Raw genomic sequence first — 17,958 nt, forward strand, 5'->3', positions numbered from 1 at the left:
CAGCCGGCACGTTGCCCCAGTTAAAATATGAATATGAATGTGAATGGAAAACATGACGTAACACATCAAGTCATTCAACCAGGCATGCACCACCTATATGAAGATAATATGCCGGGCAGCGGGAGTTCTCGCTCCTCGTCGCCAAAAGTTTGGTCTCTGTGAGGAGCCCCAGATCATACAACGTCCCGGCAGGAACATTTTAAATGGACATTAAGCGCCCGAGGCCTTGCCACGAATCAAAACGGCTCCTCAATTTTACCAGCTCACACGTCATTAAACGCGATTAACATGCCTGATATTTGACCTCTCAAATCGACACACACACACAGACGTTATCTTGAAAACCGGGCGGATATTCCCCAACTCGTCGCACCATGCGAGATATGAGTTTCTTAAAGTCTCAGAAGTCACTGCCCCCGACTGTCACGGTGTTAATCCCCTAAATGCAACAGGTAGATTTATACCAGTGAGGATTAACCGAACATTTCGCATGTCCTTGCCGTTCGACTGTAACTGCTTGTTAAATCATGAACGGACGGCGGTCCATTTTCGGTGACAGTCTCTCTTCATCTGGACTTTTCTCGGCGTGACGTCATTAACCTTCTCCGAAAAAGAAAAAGTCTCCTTAAAAAACAGGCAGACTTAGCCCACACAACTTCCATTACACCCACTGCCTTCAGAGCCATCGATAACAAGTTTTTTTGTGCTTCAGACGAACCGGCAAGCTGGGTAATCAAACCTCATTACGAGTTGCCATCAGTTATCATTCACCTTTACGTCAAGTCATCTGGACTGGACGACAAAAACGAAACGCACCAACCCTCACTGACACTTAAAATGACCAACGTAGATAAGCGTGATTACCGCTATGGGCAATAAAAACAATCAAAATCAAATCAAATAGAAGCGCAAACCTACCTTATTCAAAGCAATGCGGGATGGACCGACCCAACAGACGTCATTTGCGGGAATAAATAACCTTAAAGATTGTGCCGACGATGACCGTGTCACTTCGAGACCAAAAAAAAAAAAATGAAAAAAGTTGCCGTCACGTAAGTGCGCCGCCGTTTCTGAGGTCAGACAAATGACTGCAGCCTTGAAAATGTGTTTTTATCCCACCCACATCTTATTTGACAACGTCGGTCATCAGGAAATCCCAGTCTACACGGACCCGGACGACTGGTTTCAAAATCGCGTGCTGTCAAAAGCAGCGGAACGGAGAATGAGACGACCTTTGACGTTTACTTGACTGCGGCTGGCGCAGAATCCCAACTCCGTGTGGCAGGAGCGGGAGTCCCGCCCATTAGACCCATATTCTAAAACAGTTTGTGCTGCCGCTGTCAAGCGCGTGTGTGCGTGCGTGTGTTTGTTTGTGGTCGAGGCGGATATTTTAAGCGCTCCTGGCGAGAGAGGAAAAAAAATCATAGCTGACATGTTCGTCAAGACAATGAGAAAAGGTGCGCCCACTCATTCATTCATTCCCACCGCACTAAAGAGGATATAAATGTAGGTCAATAGCGACCATAGCGTAGCCCAGGTATTGAACACATTCTTAAATTGGCATCGTGTCGACTTTTAAGAAAACAAAAAAGTTCCCCTCTATTATTCGATAACTTCTGCAATGCATATTTGGACGGAAGTCTCGTATCGGCTGACGTCTAACAGTTCAGACTTGGACGCTGTTGGCTTTTAGTTAAAACCAAAATCAGATTATTCACACTGAAAATGAATTTTGAGGCTGCGCAGCCCTTAAAATACCTTGAAATTACAACAAAAACTGGGGGCCAGCACTATCCTAGAGGTAAAAGGAGGGCACCTGCTTAGTTTGGTTGCTGGTTCAAATCCTGATGACGAAGAAAGGCGCTCTAGAAGGCTGTGGTAGTACTAGCCTACATAACATGTAACTGGATTCAAGAACAGGTGTCTGATGTTTTAAACGGGCTGCGTGTTCTCTAAGCACTGCTTGTTAATCCCAATGAAATCTCTCATGATTTTTTTTTCATTAACATTTTAGACTCATTTAATCCAATCATGTCCTGTGTGGTTGTAAATAGACATCAAGCCCTGCCAAGGGGTCAGACAGCACACACAAATCCAGTGCAAATGTCATTGATAGTGAACACAGGCCATGCTTACCAGTACGTATCACAAAGCAAACCCCATTCAAGACAATTTCCTTTTTATGCCCAGTGAAGAGTGTGCATGTGTGTGTGCTTATGTGTCTATGGCAGGCAAAACAGTGACAACCTGCCTTATGGCTCTTATATCATGATGGACATTACATCAGTGACGCACTTCCTTATTAATATGGCTAGTGTAAACAACAGCTCTGTGAACACTGATAAAAAGGGAAGGGCTCAAGGGAACAATAAAGGTAAAGGACATGCATACTTGGATCTCTTCATGGATCAGTTAAAAAAGGTTATTAATTAAAATGAATATTTGCAATAATACTAACTACAGAAATGATCTGAATCACTGTGTAAGACAAATATGCCATGCCGCACAGTCGGAAAAAACATGCAATTTATCTAAATGTGAAAAAAGTGTGGCATGCCACAAGGCAATTGTGCAGTCTACATGAAACCTAAAACACATGGCTGTCGGTGGCCTGTGGGCATAGGCCTGTGTTGGTTTATCAGTCAGTATGACAAGTGCTCCTTCTTACGTTTCCATAACACACGAGGAGCAGTCAACAGCCACAGTATGCCCTAGTTTATATGTTTATATATATATATATATATATATATATATATGAACTGTATATAACTGTTCCTTCACACAATAGAGAATGCATTTTTTATCAGGACGATCAAAAAGCAGGGTATGCTAAGTGGAAAAGGAGCCTTATAGTTTTCAGAATGTTTTTCTCCTAGTACTGGTTAAAGTTAAAAAACCAAAAAAACAAAATGCTGATCTGAATGGGTGTGAATTTTTCCTACTTTTTGCAGGCCGAAAGAAAGCGCATGAATCATTGACTTTCAGTTTTCCAACATCACCTTGCTTGTTTAGCTTTATCCAGTCAAGACAGACGTGTTCTCAAGATTTCCATGACCGTCCTCCAGGAACCATACGGTTGGTTGGTTGTGGAACAAAAGTTAAAGCTCATTTAATCACTGTTTTAAAATGTTCTGACAGTTTTTCAAGGTTTGAACAGTGGGCATCCTCAAGTTCATAACGGTATTATATTTCAAATGCAATGTGAAATCCAGGCTTCGGAACAAAGTTTGATATTAAAATGTTATGACAGGAAAATATAAGTTGAGATCCCCGAAGAGACTTTTTTTTTGTTAGTGGGCCAAAATTTGTGTCAGATTTTCCCACTTTTCAACTGATTAAGTTCCTGTTAAAAAGGCACTGACTGATTCAATGCACAATTGAAACAAAATGTGTTGTAATAGCTATGCAATGTAATGTGTAATGTAAAACCAAGCCAGCATTAGAGAGAATGGCATAAAAGTACTGACTGGCTTCTCATTAACTCAGAAAGCGATCATTTGTATATTTCATCTGCATACAGCTGAAAAAAGCCACAGAATTTATTACATTTGTTTTAAATAGGCTGGGTACTTATTGTGACTTAACGGGTATCTATCTCTTAAATAAATAGTCATGTTTCAGGAAAAATATCAATCAGCTGTTTAGATATTACTTTACAAAGTTATGGAATCCTGCTACAAACATTTCATCAATGTTGTTGTCGAACGTCCACCATGTGATTATACCTACCTAATATCAAACTTGTTACATTAGAAAACTCAAATGCTTGTCCAAAGGCATTTAAGCAGCTCTGCTTGCTGCACCTGAATAAGTGTAATTACAAAAGCAAATGGAATTTTTTTCCAGTAATGAACTGACAGTAATATAAAAGAGAATTCAAGTTTGCAGATGAAAGCAGGAAATCTTTGTCTCAGGAGGAGTATCCACAATGATGAGTGTACAATTGCTCATAGGAAGACTATTTGAATCTCAAGCCATCTGCTGAACAGCGAGCATGCAGACCTGAGGTAAATATTTGTAAATATTTTTCAGGTAATTCTTCCATAATTAGGCCTCAGATGGATGGGATTTGGCAAATAGGGCAAATGACTGGAAGTCTAGCACTCATTCAAAAGTATTTTAAAAGCAATTATGTCTACTTCTCTGAGATTGACAGCTCAATTGGTATTAATATATGAACTATTCTATTGCGATACACCTCTCTCTCATCTGGTGCTGAGTGTAGTCACTTGGACTCATTTGCTAAGTGGATCCAGGTCAGATAGCATGTGGTATTAAATGAGCAGAAAACATGGCTACAGAACTGGAAAGTTCCAATGCTTTTCTTTTATTGAACGGAACATCTTTACAGAGAGCCAGCTGAAGTTAACATCAATAATCATCATGTTTGCACATACATGCATACTTTACATATAACTCATCTCATATCTCTGAGCGACCTCCTAAAAGTACAGTCATGGGTACCAGCCTAGGGACATAGTAAATATTAGATCATTTTCATCTTTCTTTAATAACTGCACAGAGACCTAAGCATGCGTTTCTGTCATTATACTTACTCTAACATCTTGTTATTCTGTCTCAGTCAAAAAGCTGCAGCAAAGTTCATGACTGTGGAACGTTGCTTCTTCCAGTTACGGGTAAAGGCAAAATGCACTGAACACAGGTTTTAGAGTTTATCAGTGGGTTGTTGGTTAGATTTAGAGTTGATATTTATTTCAATGTTTTCTTTGAAGGACTTCAAAGAGATCCTATCTTGTGAGTCAGAGTGCGGCCCTGCCATCCTCAGACAGGAGCTCTTGACCATCCTCAGTGGCCTGGCTGGAGACCAGTGGTGATCAGCCCATTTCATTCCATGATTCAAACGTTTGAGTACAACGAATGTGAAGCTCAGCCAAGCAAAATCCTATCATCATATCACATATCCAATCATTCTTCAGTTCTTGTATGCTTTATGTATTTCAGTTCTTTATTCATTATTTGCTACAAAAACATAAATGTCATATTTAAATGGTTTTTCTTATCAAAATTATCAGTTCAAAGTTAAAAGTAATAGTATTGGAATTTTCTCCTTATGACTGACAGCCTGATCATTTCAGACTTGGCTCTGCATCATGTTAAGTTAAAAGCCTTCTTTCCAGAAACTTGTCATAACTGTCAGTACCTATCTGTAAGTAGCTGAAAGCAGATTAGTAAAAGTAAACCAATTTCTGAAAGACAAATTTGTTTCTGGAAGAAAATAAATACACAATAATAAGGATATATGTGTCGAATTTTGCCTCTGTCTTATTTTGTGTTGTCTTCAACACAAGATGTATATATGTTCTGCCATGTCAGTATGCATCGTTCTAACATTACAGTGAATATTTACCACTATACATTGATTTAAAAAAGACCAAAACGAATTTTCCAGCACATGTTGGTATGTTTTTCCAAAAAGCTTTTTTGCTGAAAATGTTGAACAGATCGCACAAACTAAAAGAGCCTGTGGGAAGTGATAGCTTTTCTTGTTAATTTCTCAACACCACTTGATCAGGTTCCAGTAAACGTTGACCAACAATAATAATCATAATGCATTTTAATGCCGCCCAAGTTATCACAACACACTAAAACTTTCAAAACTGTTATATAAACTAAACTCTCTCTCTCTCTCTCTCTCTCTCTCTCTCTCTCTCTCTCTCTCTCTCTCTCTCTCTCTCTCTGTATATATATATATATATATATATATATATATATATATATATATATATATATATATATAAATTTTTACACAACACCCAGTCAACGTAAGTTATAAAAACCAGAGATGAAGCTGAGTAGACTTACTTAAAACTACATGTGTTGTTGTTTGGGTTCAACTTCCTGGTGAAGTAAACTCGGTCATGCAAGTTCACTCGTTGACCAGATCGTTTTCAATATCGCGTCCAGTCGCTTGATGGCGCTACGACAACACACCGGGTAGAGTAGGGGAGAACTCGGGAAAAGGAGGAGGCCATTCACTAGCTTGTTAGCTAAACAGATCTGGCTAACGTTAGCCCGCTACCTAGCACGCAGGCTAAAACCTCGATTTGTCTAATGTCGCCGTTCTCATCAAGTGATGGCAAAGGAAGAGTGTTCACAAATCGAAGCCGGTGAGTGTGAATCCTCCCCTGTTCTCTGATGATACGACATTTATATTACACATATTCGGTTGTTCGCCGGCTAGTTGGCTAATCAATACAACCAATTGCTTGCTAGCATGGCTGAATAGAATCGCTAGTAACTTGCTAACGCACCTATCTCCAATTTCAGAACTGTATTACCTCATTGCCAGATTTCTGCAGTCCGGACCCTGTAAAAAATCAGCAGAGGTGATCCACGTTTTTACAAATTTTACAATCCGTTTCGACTGGCGTTTAATGCTTCTTAGTAGCTAATGCTAACAACTAACTGTAGCATACTGTGTCTGTCCACAGATTCTCATAGAAGAGCTGGAGGAGTATGAGGTAGGTGAAGTTTCCTTCAATCACGTTGTTTCTGTTTTTATTCTGCTGTATGGTTTCCGCAGTATTGCCCCGGCGGCGTTTGGGGCACATTCTACGTTTTAACGTGGATTTAGTAACACAACGGAGCAGGACAGCGGCTAAGTCGTTCGGAGTTGTGTGCCGCCTCTTAACAACTTGTCCCTTATTTAGTTGATACCCAGACGATGGAGTTGGGACGGGAAGAAATACAAACGAACCTTCGAGGATTGGGTGAGTGCGAATTGGCATAGTTAATTTTTTATCAACCGAGGCGAGTAAGTTTTTTTTTCTAACTGATTGTTGTTACTTTTGTGAACGTTGAACTGAAAAGAGTCAGTAGATTTTGCCTCACTAATAAGGGACAGTCGTGTATCGATTCCGATGGGTGATCTTTTATCATTTCCTATAATGTAGGTCTATTGATAAATAATTATATCCAGGTTTCGCTATTGTGTGGGTTGTGGGAGGAGGGGTTAAGCTAGGGCAAATGGGGGGAGACAGTGTAAGGGCTCCAGGGATGTCAATCATGAACGGGAGCCAATCATGTTGCCTTTCAGCAAGAAACAAACCGGAAGAATTGTGGGTTGAGCTTCTGATTGGCCGAGGAGAACCGAGTGAGAAAGTACGGTATCAAGTAGTTTTACATCTTCACTTAATATGTTAATGATAAAAATGAACTAATCGAGATTCGGGGATGATAGGAATAACGAACAAATGCAAAAGACAAGGGTGTTGGATATACAGAGAACTTGTGAATATTTCATTGGTATTATCAGGTTATCAGGAATAACTTGAATGCCAGACTGTCTCAGTACAATGTTTAGAGGCCTATCTTCCTATGTTAAAGAACAATTTAAAGAATTTAAATATTTCTATTAAATAAAATGTATGGAAATTAAATGGAATATTTAAATATTTCTATTAAATTTTAATATTTCTATTACATTTAAATTTATAAATTTAAATTGTATTAAATTTAAGTTCTATTAAATTCTATTAAATTTAAATATTTCTATTAAATCAATTTATGGAAATTAAATATTCCTATATTGCTTCTATATCTATATTTTAAATAAATATAGAGATGCTCATGTGTTGATGTATGCACAATAATCCAGGTAAGGAAATCCCAGAAAGTTGAATCAGTTCTCATGTTTTTTCAGATGCTCATGTGTTTTTAGAATAATGTTTTGTGTCACTGTGTGCTGTGAGCTAATGCAGTGAATAAGCACATGAACCTGCCAGAGGTTTAATATATGAAATTTGTGAAACCTCAGTAGTTTTGGGACTTAGAATATCTATACCAGTAGCATGAATGTCAGTTGTTATTTTCTGATGTCTGTGATTTAGCCATACGATATGGCTAAATCCCAGACATCAGAAAATAACTGCCTCTTCCCTGGCAGCTCCATATCCATATGCTGAATATGGAGCTGCCAGGGAAGAGGATGCTGAATATGTAGCTGCCAGGGAAGAGGAAAAGAGGAAGGCCAAAGAGGAGGTTTATGGATGTGGTGAGGGAAGACATGCAGGTGGCTGGTGTGACAAAGGAAGACGCAGAGGATAGGAAGAAATGGAAACGGATGATTTGCTGTGGCAACCCCTAACGGGAGCAGCCGAAAGTAGTAGTACTAGTAGTGTGATTTAGCCATACAGTGCTTCCTACAAAAGTTGGACCTTGCCTGGTGGTGTTGGGGAGGGTGTATTGATTTTCTGTCTTCAACAATTAAAGTTATTCATTTTAACAATTTAATACCTCCAAAATACTTTTTACTTTTTATAATTAGATAAATTGCCGGGATGAGAGTCAGCACCTCCAAGTCTGGGGCCATGGTTTTCTACCAGAAAATGGTGGATTGCTCCCTCCGGGTTGGGGATGAGTTGTTGCCTCAAGTGAAGGAGTTCAAGTATCGTGGGGTCTTGTTCACGAGTGAGGGTAAGATGGAGCGGGAGATTGGTAGGGAGATTAGTGCAGAATCAGCAGTAATGTGGACGTTGTACCAGACCGTTGTGGTGAAGAGGGAGCTGAGCCGGAAGTCAAAGCTCTCAATTTACCAGTCAATCTTTGTTCCAACCCTCACCTATGGTCATGAGCTTTGGGTAGTGACCGAAAGGGTGAGATCGTGGATACAAGTGGCCGAGATTAGTTTCCTTCGTAGGGTGTCTGGGCTCAGCCTTAGAGATAGGGTGAGGAGCTCGGACATCTGGAGGTAGCTCGAAGTAGAGCCGCTGCTCCTTCGTGTCGAAAGGAGCCAGTTGAGGTGGTTCGGGCATCTGATCAGGATGCCCTCTGGGCGCCTTCCTTTGGAGGTTTTCCAGGCACGACCAACTGGGAGGAGACCCCGGGGTAGACCCAGAACTCGCTGGAGGGACTACATATCCAATCTGGCCTAAGAATGCCTTGGGATCCCCCAGGAGGTGCTGGGGGGCATTGCTGGGGAGAGGGATGTCTGGAGTGCCCTACTTAGCTTGCTGGCACCGTGACCCGACCCTGGAGAAGCGGCTGAAGATGAATGGATGAATAATTTGCAGATATTCCACTACAAATACTTGCTCAGTTTATAAAAACAAGAATTTAAGTTATCGCTCCCGATTCTGCTTCTTGAATCCAATTCTTATCGAATCTCGGTTTTAATTCTCGTCTTAATTTTGAAGAAAGGCGTAAACGTGTTACAAAGCATTAACTAGTCTGTCAATGTTAGTCATGACAAATTTTGACTTAACTCAGTTACATTCATTCATTCTCCATATTCATGTGGTGAGGAAAGCGACTCGAAGCACCATGTAAGCGCAGCCATGTAATCGAAATCTGTTTATTAGCCAAGTGTGTTACATACAAGGTGCTTGGTACATTTTCACATTACGTCGAACATCATTTAGAATGAAAATAAGAATATATAAAACTCTAAGATATACAAAAACCTATAAAATCATAAAATTTCTGCGACACTAAACTAATAGTAAAATGGGTCATAATCATTTTTAAATCTTGTCCAATTTCCTCTCTGCAATGGGCAATGCTGATGGCATGGCAGGTTGCCACAGAATAGTCTACATATGGGAAACACTGCTTTATATTTTTGTATGGAAAATTCGAGAACTGGATCAAACATTTTGACTGAAGCCATTTCATATTATATTACACTCTCCTTCACTAGTGCAAATTTTGACTACTTTATCCATCCATCCATTATCCAAACCGCTTATCCTGCTCTCAGGGTCGCAGGGATGCTGGAGCCTATCCCAGCAGTCATTGGGCGACAGGCGGGGAGACACCCTGGACAAGCCACCAGGCCATCACAGGGCAACAGACTGCTAAGCATATCTCTCTAAAAAATGAGAGACAAATAATGACATTCTCATACTTGATTTAACAGATAAATCCCTCCCTAAACAAATTAATAACACTTTCTTTAAGTATTTTAGGCTGGCCCATACCATCAATAAACAGCAGCTTCTTTTCAGATAATGATCCATTGTAAAAAAAGAAAAAAAAGAAAAGGTGACGACACCAAAAAGTCAGCATTCTTACATTCATAAAAAAAAAAATTATTCAAAAAAGATGTACGTTTGCTGTTATTACTATTGGCCTTATAAAGAGTCCCCAAGGCAGCGTTAAATGAGCTCAAATTGGACAAAATCGGGCTACTTTGTCCAAGAACACATAAATACTATGTAATTTGACAGTTATGATAATTTAGTACGTTGTCATATCACAAGTTGATATTGAAAATATGGCATGAAATTGAAATGAAAGTAAGATAATTCATAGGACATCTGAATATCCACACAGCACAGGAGGACAAACGTTTGGAGTGAAACACAACTTGCAGTTTCATTTTTGAATTATCCCAGCTCATCAACATTACAGAATATCAAGAGAAAATAGTTAATTATGTTTCTTTGGAATAAAACCATCTCCATTGAGTCTACAATTTTACCTATTTCCATATCCATCTGATAACTGTCTTTGTTGCTGTACACATTCCTGAACCTATGAAGCAAAGCACATCTTGGACTACCATGCCATGACAATATTTTGTTTTAGTCATCATTTACACTAACTAAAAGACAGTTCTAATTTTGCAAGGATTTGTTTTATATTTTCAGTGTTCAATAAGGACTTAATTTACAAAATTTGATTTATCACGGTGTTACTTGTCTGTTGCATCAGCTGTTTGAAATGTGACCTTCATTTCAATACAAAAGGTCAACTCAAGGTTCAGATTAGTGAAACTTGGGTTGTCATTTTTGTTGACCCTCGTGATCGGCGAGGGGCTATTGATTGGTCTCCATCTAGTTTCTTAAACCAGCCACATCTTCCACACATAATCTTCTCCCCAATTATGAATCAATTGAACAGAAAATAGTAAAGCTTTACAAAGGTTGTTTTAACAACTTTCTTATCCATAGCAAAGCATGACAGTATAATGGATTACGTTTATATACTGCTTTATCTAGACACCCAAAGCCCTTCACACTGAAGGGGGGAAACTTACCTCAACCAACGTGTAGCACCCACCTGGGCTACACACGGCAGCCATTTTGCGCCAGAGTGCTCACCACACATCAGCTTGAGGTGGAGAGGGAGGAATAATTGAGCGAATTACACAGGGGATGATTAGGTGGCCAGATGGAGAGCCAGGTTGGGAATTTTGCCAGGACATTGGGGGACCCCCTACTCTTTGCAATAAGTGAAATAGGATCTTTAGTAACCATAGTGAGTCAGGACCTCGGTTTTAACATCTCATCCGAAGGACGGCAGCTCCTACAGCACTGTGTCCCTGTCACTGCATTGGGATTTTGTTGTTGTTGTTGTTTTGTTTTTAATTAGGACCAGCGGGAAGACTGCCCCCTGTTGACCACACATGGGATTTAAAGAGGCAGTGCAGGAAAGCTGAGAGAAAATGGAAGAACAAGGCATCTCTTGATAGACTGAAAAGTTTGATGCTGGCATATCAGAATGCAGTTAAGGAAGCAAGGCATTCCTACTTTTCTAATTTAATTGCTGGTAGCTGCCACAACCCCAGGGTTTTAGTTCAGGCTATAAATTCAGTGGTTAGCCCCCGCCCTAGCCAACCTCTGGATACATCCAATGAAAAATGCAAGCAGTTTTTCCACCACTTTATTGAGAAAATAGATTACATTGGGCTCTGCATTACACCAGTGATGCGCAATCTCCCCACAACCCTCTTGTTTTAAGCAATTTTAGATTTATTTCCTTTTTTTACCTAAAATCTTAGAAAAGTCTGTTGCTCTTCGACTAATCACACACATTAATATTTGTAGCATTTTCGAGCAATTTCAATCGGGATTCCGTACCCACCACAAAACAGAAACAGCTCTTATTAAAGTTATCAACGGCTTATTGCTCACCGCTGTCTCTGGTGCTTGCTCAATTTTAATTCTGCTTGACCTGAGTTCCGCTTTTGATGTGGTCGAACATGACATCCTTTTAAATCACCTGGAAAACTATGTTGGCGTTAAGGATACTGCTCTTGCCTGGTTCCAGTCCTACCTATCTGACAGATCTTTCTCTATTGTAATAGGAGAATTCTCCTCATCCCCAGCCACTTTCACATGTGGTGTCCCCCAGGGGTATATTCTTGGTCCAATATTATTTTGCATTTACATGCTCTCCCTGGGTCTGTTCATCCGTCATCATAATATTAATTTTCACTGTTATGCGGATGACACCCAGCTTTATGTCCCGCTTACTGGTAAAGACACACATGATCTTTCTCATGTTATGACTTGTCTCTATGATATTAAATGCTGGATGTCACAAAACTTCCTCCGGCTCAGTGAGTCAAAATCTGAGGTCCTTTTGTTTGGCCCCACTAACCTAACTGGCAAGCTGGTAAAGAGTCTAGGGAACTTGTCCTCCAATGTTAAGCACTCTGCCAACATTTTGGGTGTCTATCTTGACTCCAAGCTCCATTTTGACACACAAATCACCAGTCTTGCATCCTCCAAATTAGGAACATCACAAAAGTTAAACATTTTCTATCTTAAACGGACCCTGAAAAAGTCCTCCATGCATTAATCTCATCACGTCTGGGTTATTGTAACTCCCTGTATTCAGGGCTCAGTGAAAAGTCCATCTCCCACCTCCAGCTCATCCAAAACTCAGCTGCCAGACTGTTAACAAATTCCAAGGGACATGACCACATCACTTCCATTTTTGCAATGCTTCACTGGCTACCTGTTAGGTATAGGATTGATTTTAAACCTTTACTAATTACTTTTAAAGCACTACATGGCCTCAGTCCTACATATATCACTGATTTACTCACTCCCCACGGGCCTGGCTGCTGCCTGCACTCCTCAGGCAGGTCCTTTTTAACTGTTCACTCAACCAGCCTCATTACTAAGGGTGATCGGGCGTTTTCAGGAAGAGCCCCACGGCTGTGGGACTCCCTAAACTCCCTACCTGAGGAAATTAGGCTAGCAAACTCCCTGCCTTCTTTTAAATCACTTCTTAAAACTTACTTTTACAGGAAGGCTTTTTTTTATAGTAAATCTGTTGTCGCCCAATGAGATGGAGGACAGCAGAATGGTGAGGATGCAAGGAGTAGAGGTGACGAAGGCATATGAGTTTAAATACTTGGGGTCAACTGTCCAAAGTAACGGGGAGTGCAGAAGAGAGGTGAAAAAGAGAGCGCAGGTAGGGTGGAGAAGAGTGTCAGGAGTGATTTGCGACAGATGGGTACCAGCAAGAGTTAAAGGGAAGGTTTATAAGATGGTGGTGAGACCAGCTATGTTATATGGTTTGGAGACAGTGGTACTGACAAAAAGACAGGAGGCAGAGCTGGAGGTGGCAGAGTTGAAGATGCTAAGATTTTCTTTGGGAGTGACGAAGAAGGACAGGATTAGGAACTATTATATAAGGGGGACAGCTCACATTGGACTGTTTGGAGACAAAGCAAGAGAGGTAAGATTGAGATGGCTTGGACATGTGTGGAGGAGAGATGCTGGGTATATTGGGAGAAGGATGCTGAATATGGAGCTGCCAGGGAAGAGGAAAGGAGGAAGGCCAAAAAGGAGGTTTATGGATGTGGTGAGGGGAAGACATGCAGGTGGCTGGTGTGACAGAGGAAGATGCAAAAGACAGGAAGAAATGGAAACGGATGATCCACTGTGGCAACCCCTAACGGGAGCGACCAAAAGTAGTAGTAGTAGTAGTTTTATCTTGACTATGTGCATTATTTTATCCTATTGTGTGAGGCACCTTGTAACGTTGTTTAGAAAGGTACGATATACATTTTTTTATTATTTATTGTTATTACTGGCCCACCAACACCACTTCCAGCAGCAACTCATTTTTCAGTTAGGTCTCCCATCCAAGTACTAACCAGTGTCATACCTGCTTAACTTCTGTCATTCAGCAGAGCCAGGGTACATGTTGCTATGGTTGCCAGCTGCCAACAATGATTCCTTTAATTTGTCTTAGCCAACCTTTACATTATATGCCCTAAACGCTTGTGTATTTTGTAACCAGGAAAAATTAGAAAAGCCCAATAAACCATACATAAATGATTATACCCAGCGAGACCTACATCAATCTTGGGGGTCATCATAGTCACTGTTGTCTTGTTTATGATCATGTAATATTTTCCCAAGTAAACCAATATTTCAAATTATCATCAAGATATGATAGTCCTTCAATGTATTGCACTGTGCCATTAGTGCAGTTAGGCACTGCATGTTACCTTGGATACAGCTGCACACAAACTCATAAGATGGGTGTTTTGTGACTTCTGCAGATGGTCGTGAACCAGCATATTCCTGCAGACTATCTACTCCGTGTTTGCCAGCGGATAGGCCCACTTATAGAGAAGGAGATCCCACTTAGTGTCCCTGGCGTTCACACCCTCTTAGGGCTGGGAAGACAGTCCTTACTTCGGACCACCAGAAGTGAGTGAGCTTTCTTTTATGTTGTTCTCTGGGCAGTTGACATATTAACAGTGTCATATTTGTTTCGAAGGCTAAAAATAAAAAATACTTGTGGACATAGGTGACAGAAAAACTGTCATTCACATGTTTGCAAAAATACAATATCATTCTATTTTCATAACTTGCCACCGATGCACCTTAGGTTGTAGCCACAAAGTATGCAGCGGGTCAGCAGTCGCTGCACTCCACAGAGGGCGACCACCAGAACCACCTGTCACCAGCGGAAACCCTCACAGTGTTGGTATGTGAAACCTTGTGTTTTTAATTTATTTTTTACCATAAAAGCACTTAGACCTATAAAGTAGTTTCTTGCCTCCACTAACTAGCCCCATGTGTCTTTAAGTGTCCACAGTGGGCGCTCGCCAGGCCACAGGCACAGCCCGATTCGACCATACCTTGCCATCCTCCACCTACCAACACATGAAGATACACAAACGGATCCTCGGCCACCTCTCTTCAGTCTACTGCGTAGCTTTTGACCGCACTGGCCGTCGGATATTTACGGTGAGCGGTTATTTCAGAATTAAGTTAATATGGCCTCAAATTTTATTTAATGTGACTCACCATGGTTCCATCTAACTGTCAAAAGATAAAAGAATAATGAAAACAGACGAATGAAGTGTCACAAAAAAATAAATTGAGAATCAAGTGGGGTTTTTTTTCATTTGAAATGAGTAAAGTTGCTTTCTGAATGCAGTGTAGCCACATCATTATTAAAAAAAAAAGAAAAACATGAACACATCACTATATATCATACACTTTCACTATCAAGACAAAGATTTCCACTTCAAGCAAGTGTGGAAACAGTTTTGCAATATCAAGGAAATATCAGTACTTTGATTCAAATTTTATAATTCGGTACATAATTCATATGAAAAATGGAAGCCAAACTACACTGACTGTGGGTAATCTTTGTTTTTATCAGGGTTCTGATGACTGCCTGGTGAAAATTTGGGCCACCAATGATGGTCGGTTGTTGTCCACACTGCGTGGCCATGCAGCGGAGATCTCTGATATGGCTGTCAACCATGAGAACACTCTCATTGCCTCGGCCAGCTGTGACAAGGTCATCAGAGTGTGGTGCCTGCGTACCTGTGCCCCCATCAGTGTTCTGCAGGGCCATGCTGCCTCCATCACTTCCATCCAGGTATCTTTGGTTCCTTGACAACTTTTTAGATCCCCAACCTTTTTGGTTGGTGACCAAAACTGCATGCATAACACTGCAGCTGATGACCAGAGCTTCTGATGCACATTAAAACACGCTAGATGTTCATAACTGCTTAGAAAAACTGATCATTTTGTCTGGGCAAACCATACTTCCACTACTTGCTGAAATAAGTAAAAGGCAGTAGGATTAATTGTGATTTTTTTTCTCTTCTCTGACAATTCAGTTTGTGACCAGAGATAAGTCAAAAAAGACTGCTTGACTTGAACCAATTTGACTAATGGAAAACCTGTATTTATTACAAGGGGCTCTGAAATGAGTTGCCTGATTTATCCTATTTAATTGCTTTTTGAGAAAACCCTTAGGGATGTTTGTTTAAATAAAGTCCTATAGTATATGGTACAAACATCTCAATGTTAAAAGCCAGCTGTGAACCAAATTCTAGATGCCACCAAAAACACCTCCACCATAGCAAAACATTTTTACACAAAGTGAAGGATCCTGCTATAGAAAAAAAGCATATAGTGTTTCCATTCATAAGAATCAGACTATTGGAAATGCAAGTACAAATAAAAATGAATCTTAAATACTGTATGAAATGAATTTAAAGGAAAATTTCACATTTAAATGAGAATTGGTGCATCTTGTTCTTGTTCGTAGTAGTTGCTTTTTTATCAAACTTAATTGCGAAGGCAAATGTTGATATCATTAAAATACCTTTTGCAAACTTCAATTTTCAGACAAGACTCAGCTAAAATATGTCGTTTTGAAGCTGCAGTCCACGACTTTTCTCCGTTTTATACCTTTGAAGAGCGATGATGATGTGGCAATTCTTTGATTCTGCTGGACAGACAATATTACAGTAGAACAGTGTACCAGTATATGTCTTTATGCATGCTCAATAATCCAGGTAAGAAAATAGTGAAGGTTGAATCAGTTCATCTGGATACAACATTTATTAACATATACATTTCATCACTCATCTAAGTGACCTCTTCAGTCTAAACTGACTGCAGGTATCCCCACCCTTCAGCTCACCGGTAAATAGTCTGCACCCTTATAAAAAAAGATAACATCCTCAGACCAAAACTAACACAGGCATTCTAACGTATTACAAACTTCATCAAAATATATTGTAACATTGTTCTACAGTAATATTCATTGCCTGTCCATTAGAAGCGTCACCACATCAACATCACTTTTTTTTTTTTTCCTCCAAAAAGAGTTTGCAAAAAGAGGGCCAACCGGCCACTAATTCCCTATTACTAACAAAGGCAACAACCCTTTTCCTTTAGTTCTGTCCTGCAAATAAAGGGACAACGCGGTACCTGGCCTCCACGGGTGCAGACGGCATGGTGTGCTTCTGGCAGTGGCATTCAGTCAGCATGAAATTCCAGTAAGTGTTTTAGGTGTCCTATTTTGCTTCCACTTAATAGTTCCACTGATTTGTGAGGCGTTCTCAAAAGTTAAGCCTTTTATGCTATGTCTCCTCTCCCCCTTAGTGATCAACCATTCAAATTCATTGAACGGTCACGCCCTGGTGTGCAGGTCTCCACTTCCTCCTTCAGTAGTGGTAAGTAGTCTATTACACGGTCATTGCACGTCCATTGCACAGTCATACTTTTCTTGAAAGGCACTGATCCTGGATCTATATTTGTCTTGGTTCACTATTTTGTCTGAAACTGCCTTCCCAGATGCACTATTCAGTGATGTCAAATTAAAGACCATACTTTGTTCTTGCATCCCTAATAGACCCATTTTCTGTTAGTAAACATAGTGATGGGTTTTTTTGTGGGCGGAGCTTAGCTGGAGGCAAATAGCCATACCTACAACAGACAAAAGTATAGTTTAACGTTACCTTACTTACCTAATATGAAGGGTGCGCTACAAACACGAGCATTTTTGATGATCTCCTCAGTCCAATCCTTTCGTCTTATCGCGTTTAACGACAGTTGTCTCCGATCTTTTTGACTGGAAGTGGCAGCTGGTATGCGATAAAACTTCAAGTTTAGTTTACTTCTTCGATTCTGGCACCCAAAAACACAACATGAAGACATGTTCGCTAACATTAGCTAGATGATGTACGCTTGCCTGAGGACGTGATTCATATTTAACGTTATCGGTTCTGGCTTTGTTTTGCCTCCAGCTGATGCCCTGACGTAATCATTACGTAGGCTCTAAAAGGGTCTATTAAAAAGAAGTTACCTTTTTTTTTTTTACTTGCACGTAGAATTTAAGTTTCTGCCCTCTTCATACCCTCTGCAATTTCACTGCTCAACTCTTTAAAGTACAGATAGCATCAGCACATCTCTAACCATGCCTGTCTGTTTCACCCTT

At 40.3% G+C, this 17,958-nt stretch overlaps 2 protein-coding genes across 2 annotated transcripts in view; one reads left to right on the plus strand and one right to left on the minus strand.

Moving 5' to 3' along the window:
- The window catches only part of npas2 (neuronal PAS domain protein 2), a 74,291-nt gene extending 73,167 nt beyond the window's left edge, over window positions 1–1,124 (minus strand). The window contains exon 1 of the mRNA XM_056285385.1: window positions 919–1,124. The gene's annotated coding sequence lies outside the window, so the exon portion shown is untranslated. The remainder of the gene's footprint in view (window positions 1–918) is intronic.
- Window positions 1,125–6,005: 4,881 nt separating this feature from the next.
- Window positions 6,006–17,958, plus strand: part of brwd3 (bromodomain and WD repeat domain containing 3) — a 31,208-nt gene continuing 19,255 nt past the window's right edge. The window contains exons 1-10 of the mRNA XM_056285376.1: window positions 6,006–6,128; window positions 6,289–6,347; window positions 6,453–6,482; window positions 6,672–6,731; window positions 14,267–14,417; window positions 14,599–14,697; window positions 14,800–14,960; window positions 15,382–15,603; window positions 16,917–17,017; window positions 17,124–17,194. Of these exons, the coding sequence (XP_056141351.1) occupies window positions 6,095–6,128; window positions 6,289–6,347; window positions 6,453–6,482; window positions 6,672–6,731; window positions 14,267–14,417; window positions 14,599–14,697; window positions 14,800–14,960; window positions 15,382–15,603; window positions 16,917–17,017; window positions 17,124–17,194 (988 nt within the window). The 5' untranslated portion in view covers window positions 6,006–6,094. The remainder of the gene's footprint in view (window positions 6,129–6,288; window positions 6,348–6,452; window positions 6,483–6,671; window positions 6,732–14,266; window positions 14,418–14,598; window positions 14,698–14,799; window positions 14,961–15,381; window positions 15,604–16,916; window positions 17,018–17,123; window positions 17,195–17,958) is intronic.

The sequence above is a fragment of the Lampris incognitus genome, chromosome 8 (genome assembly GCF_029633865.1).
Source record: "Lampris incognitus isolate fLamInc1 chromosome 8, fLamInc1.hap2, whole genome shotgun sequence".
Lineage (NCBI taxonomy): Eukaryota > Metazoa > Chordata > Actinopteri > Lampriformes > Lampridae > Lampris > Lampris incognitus.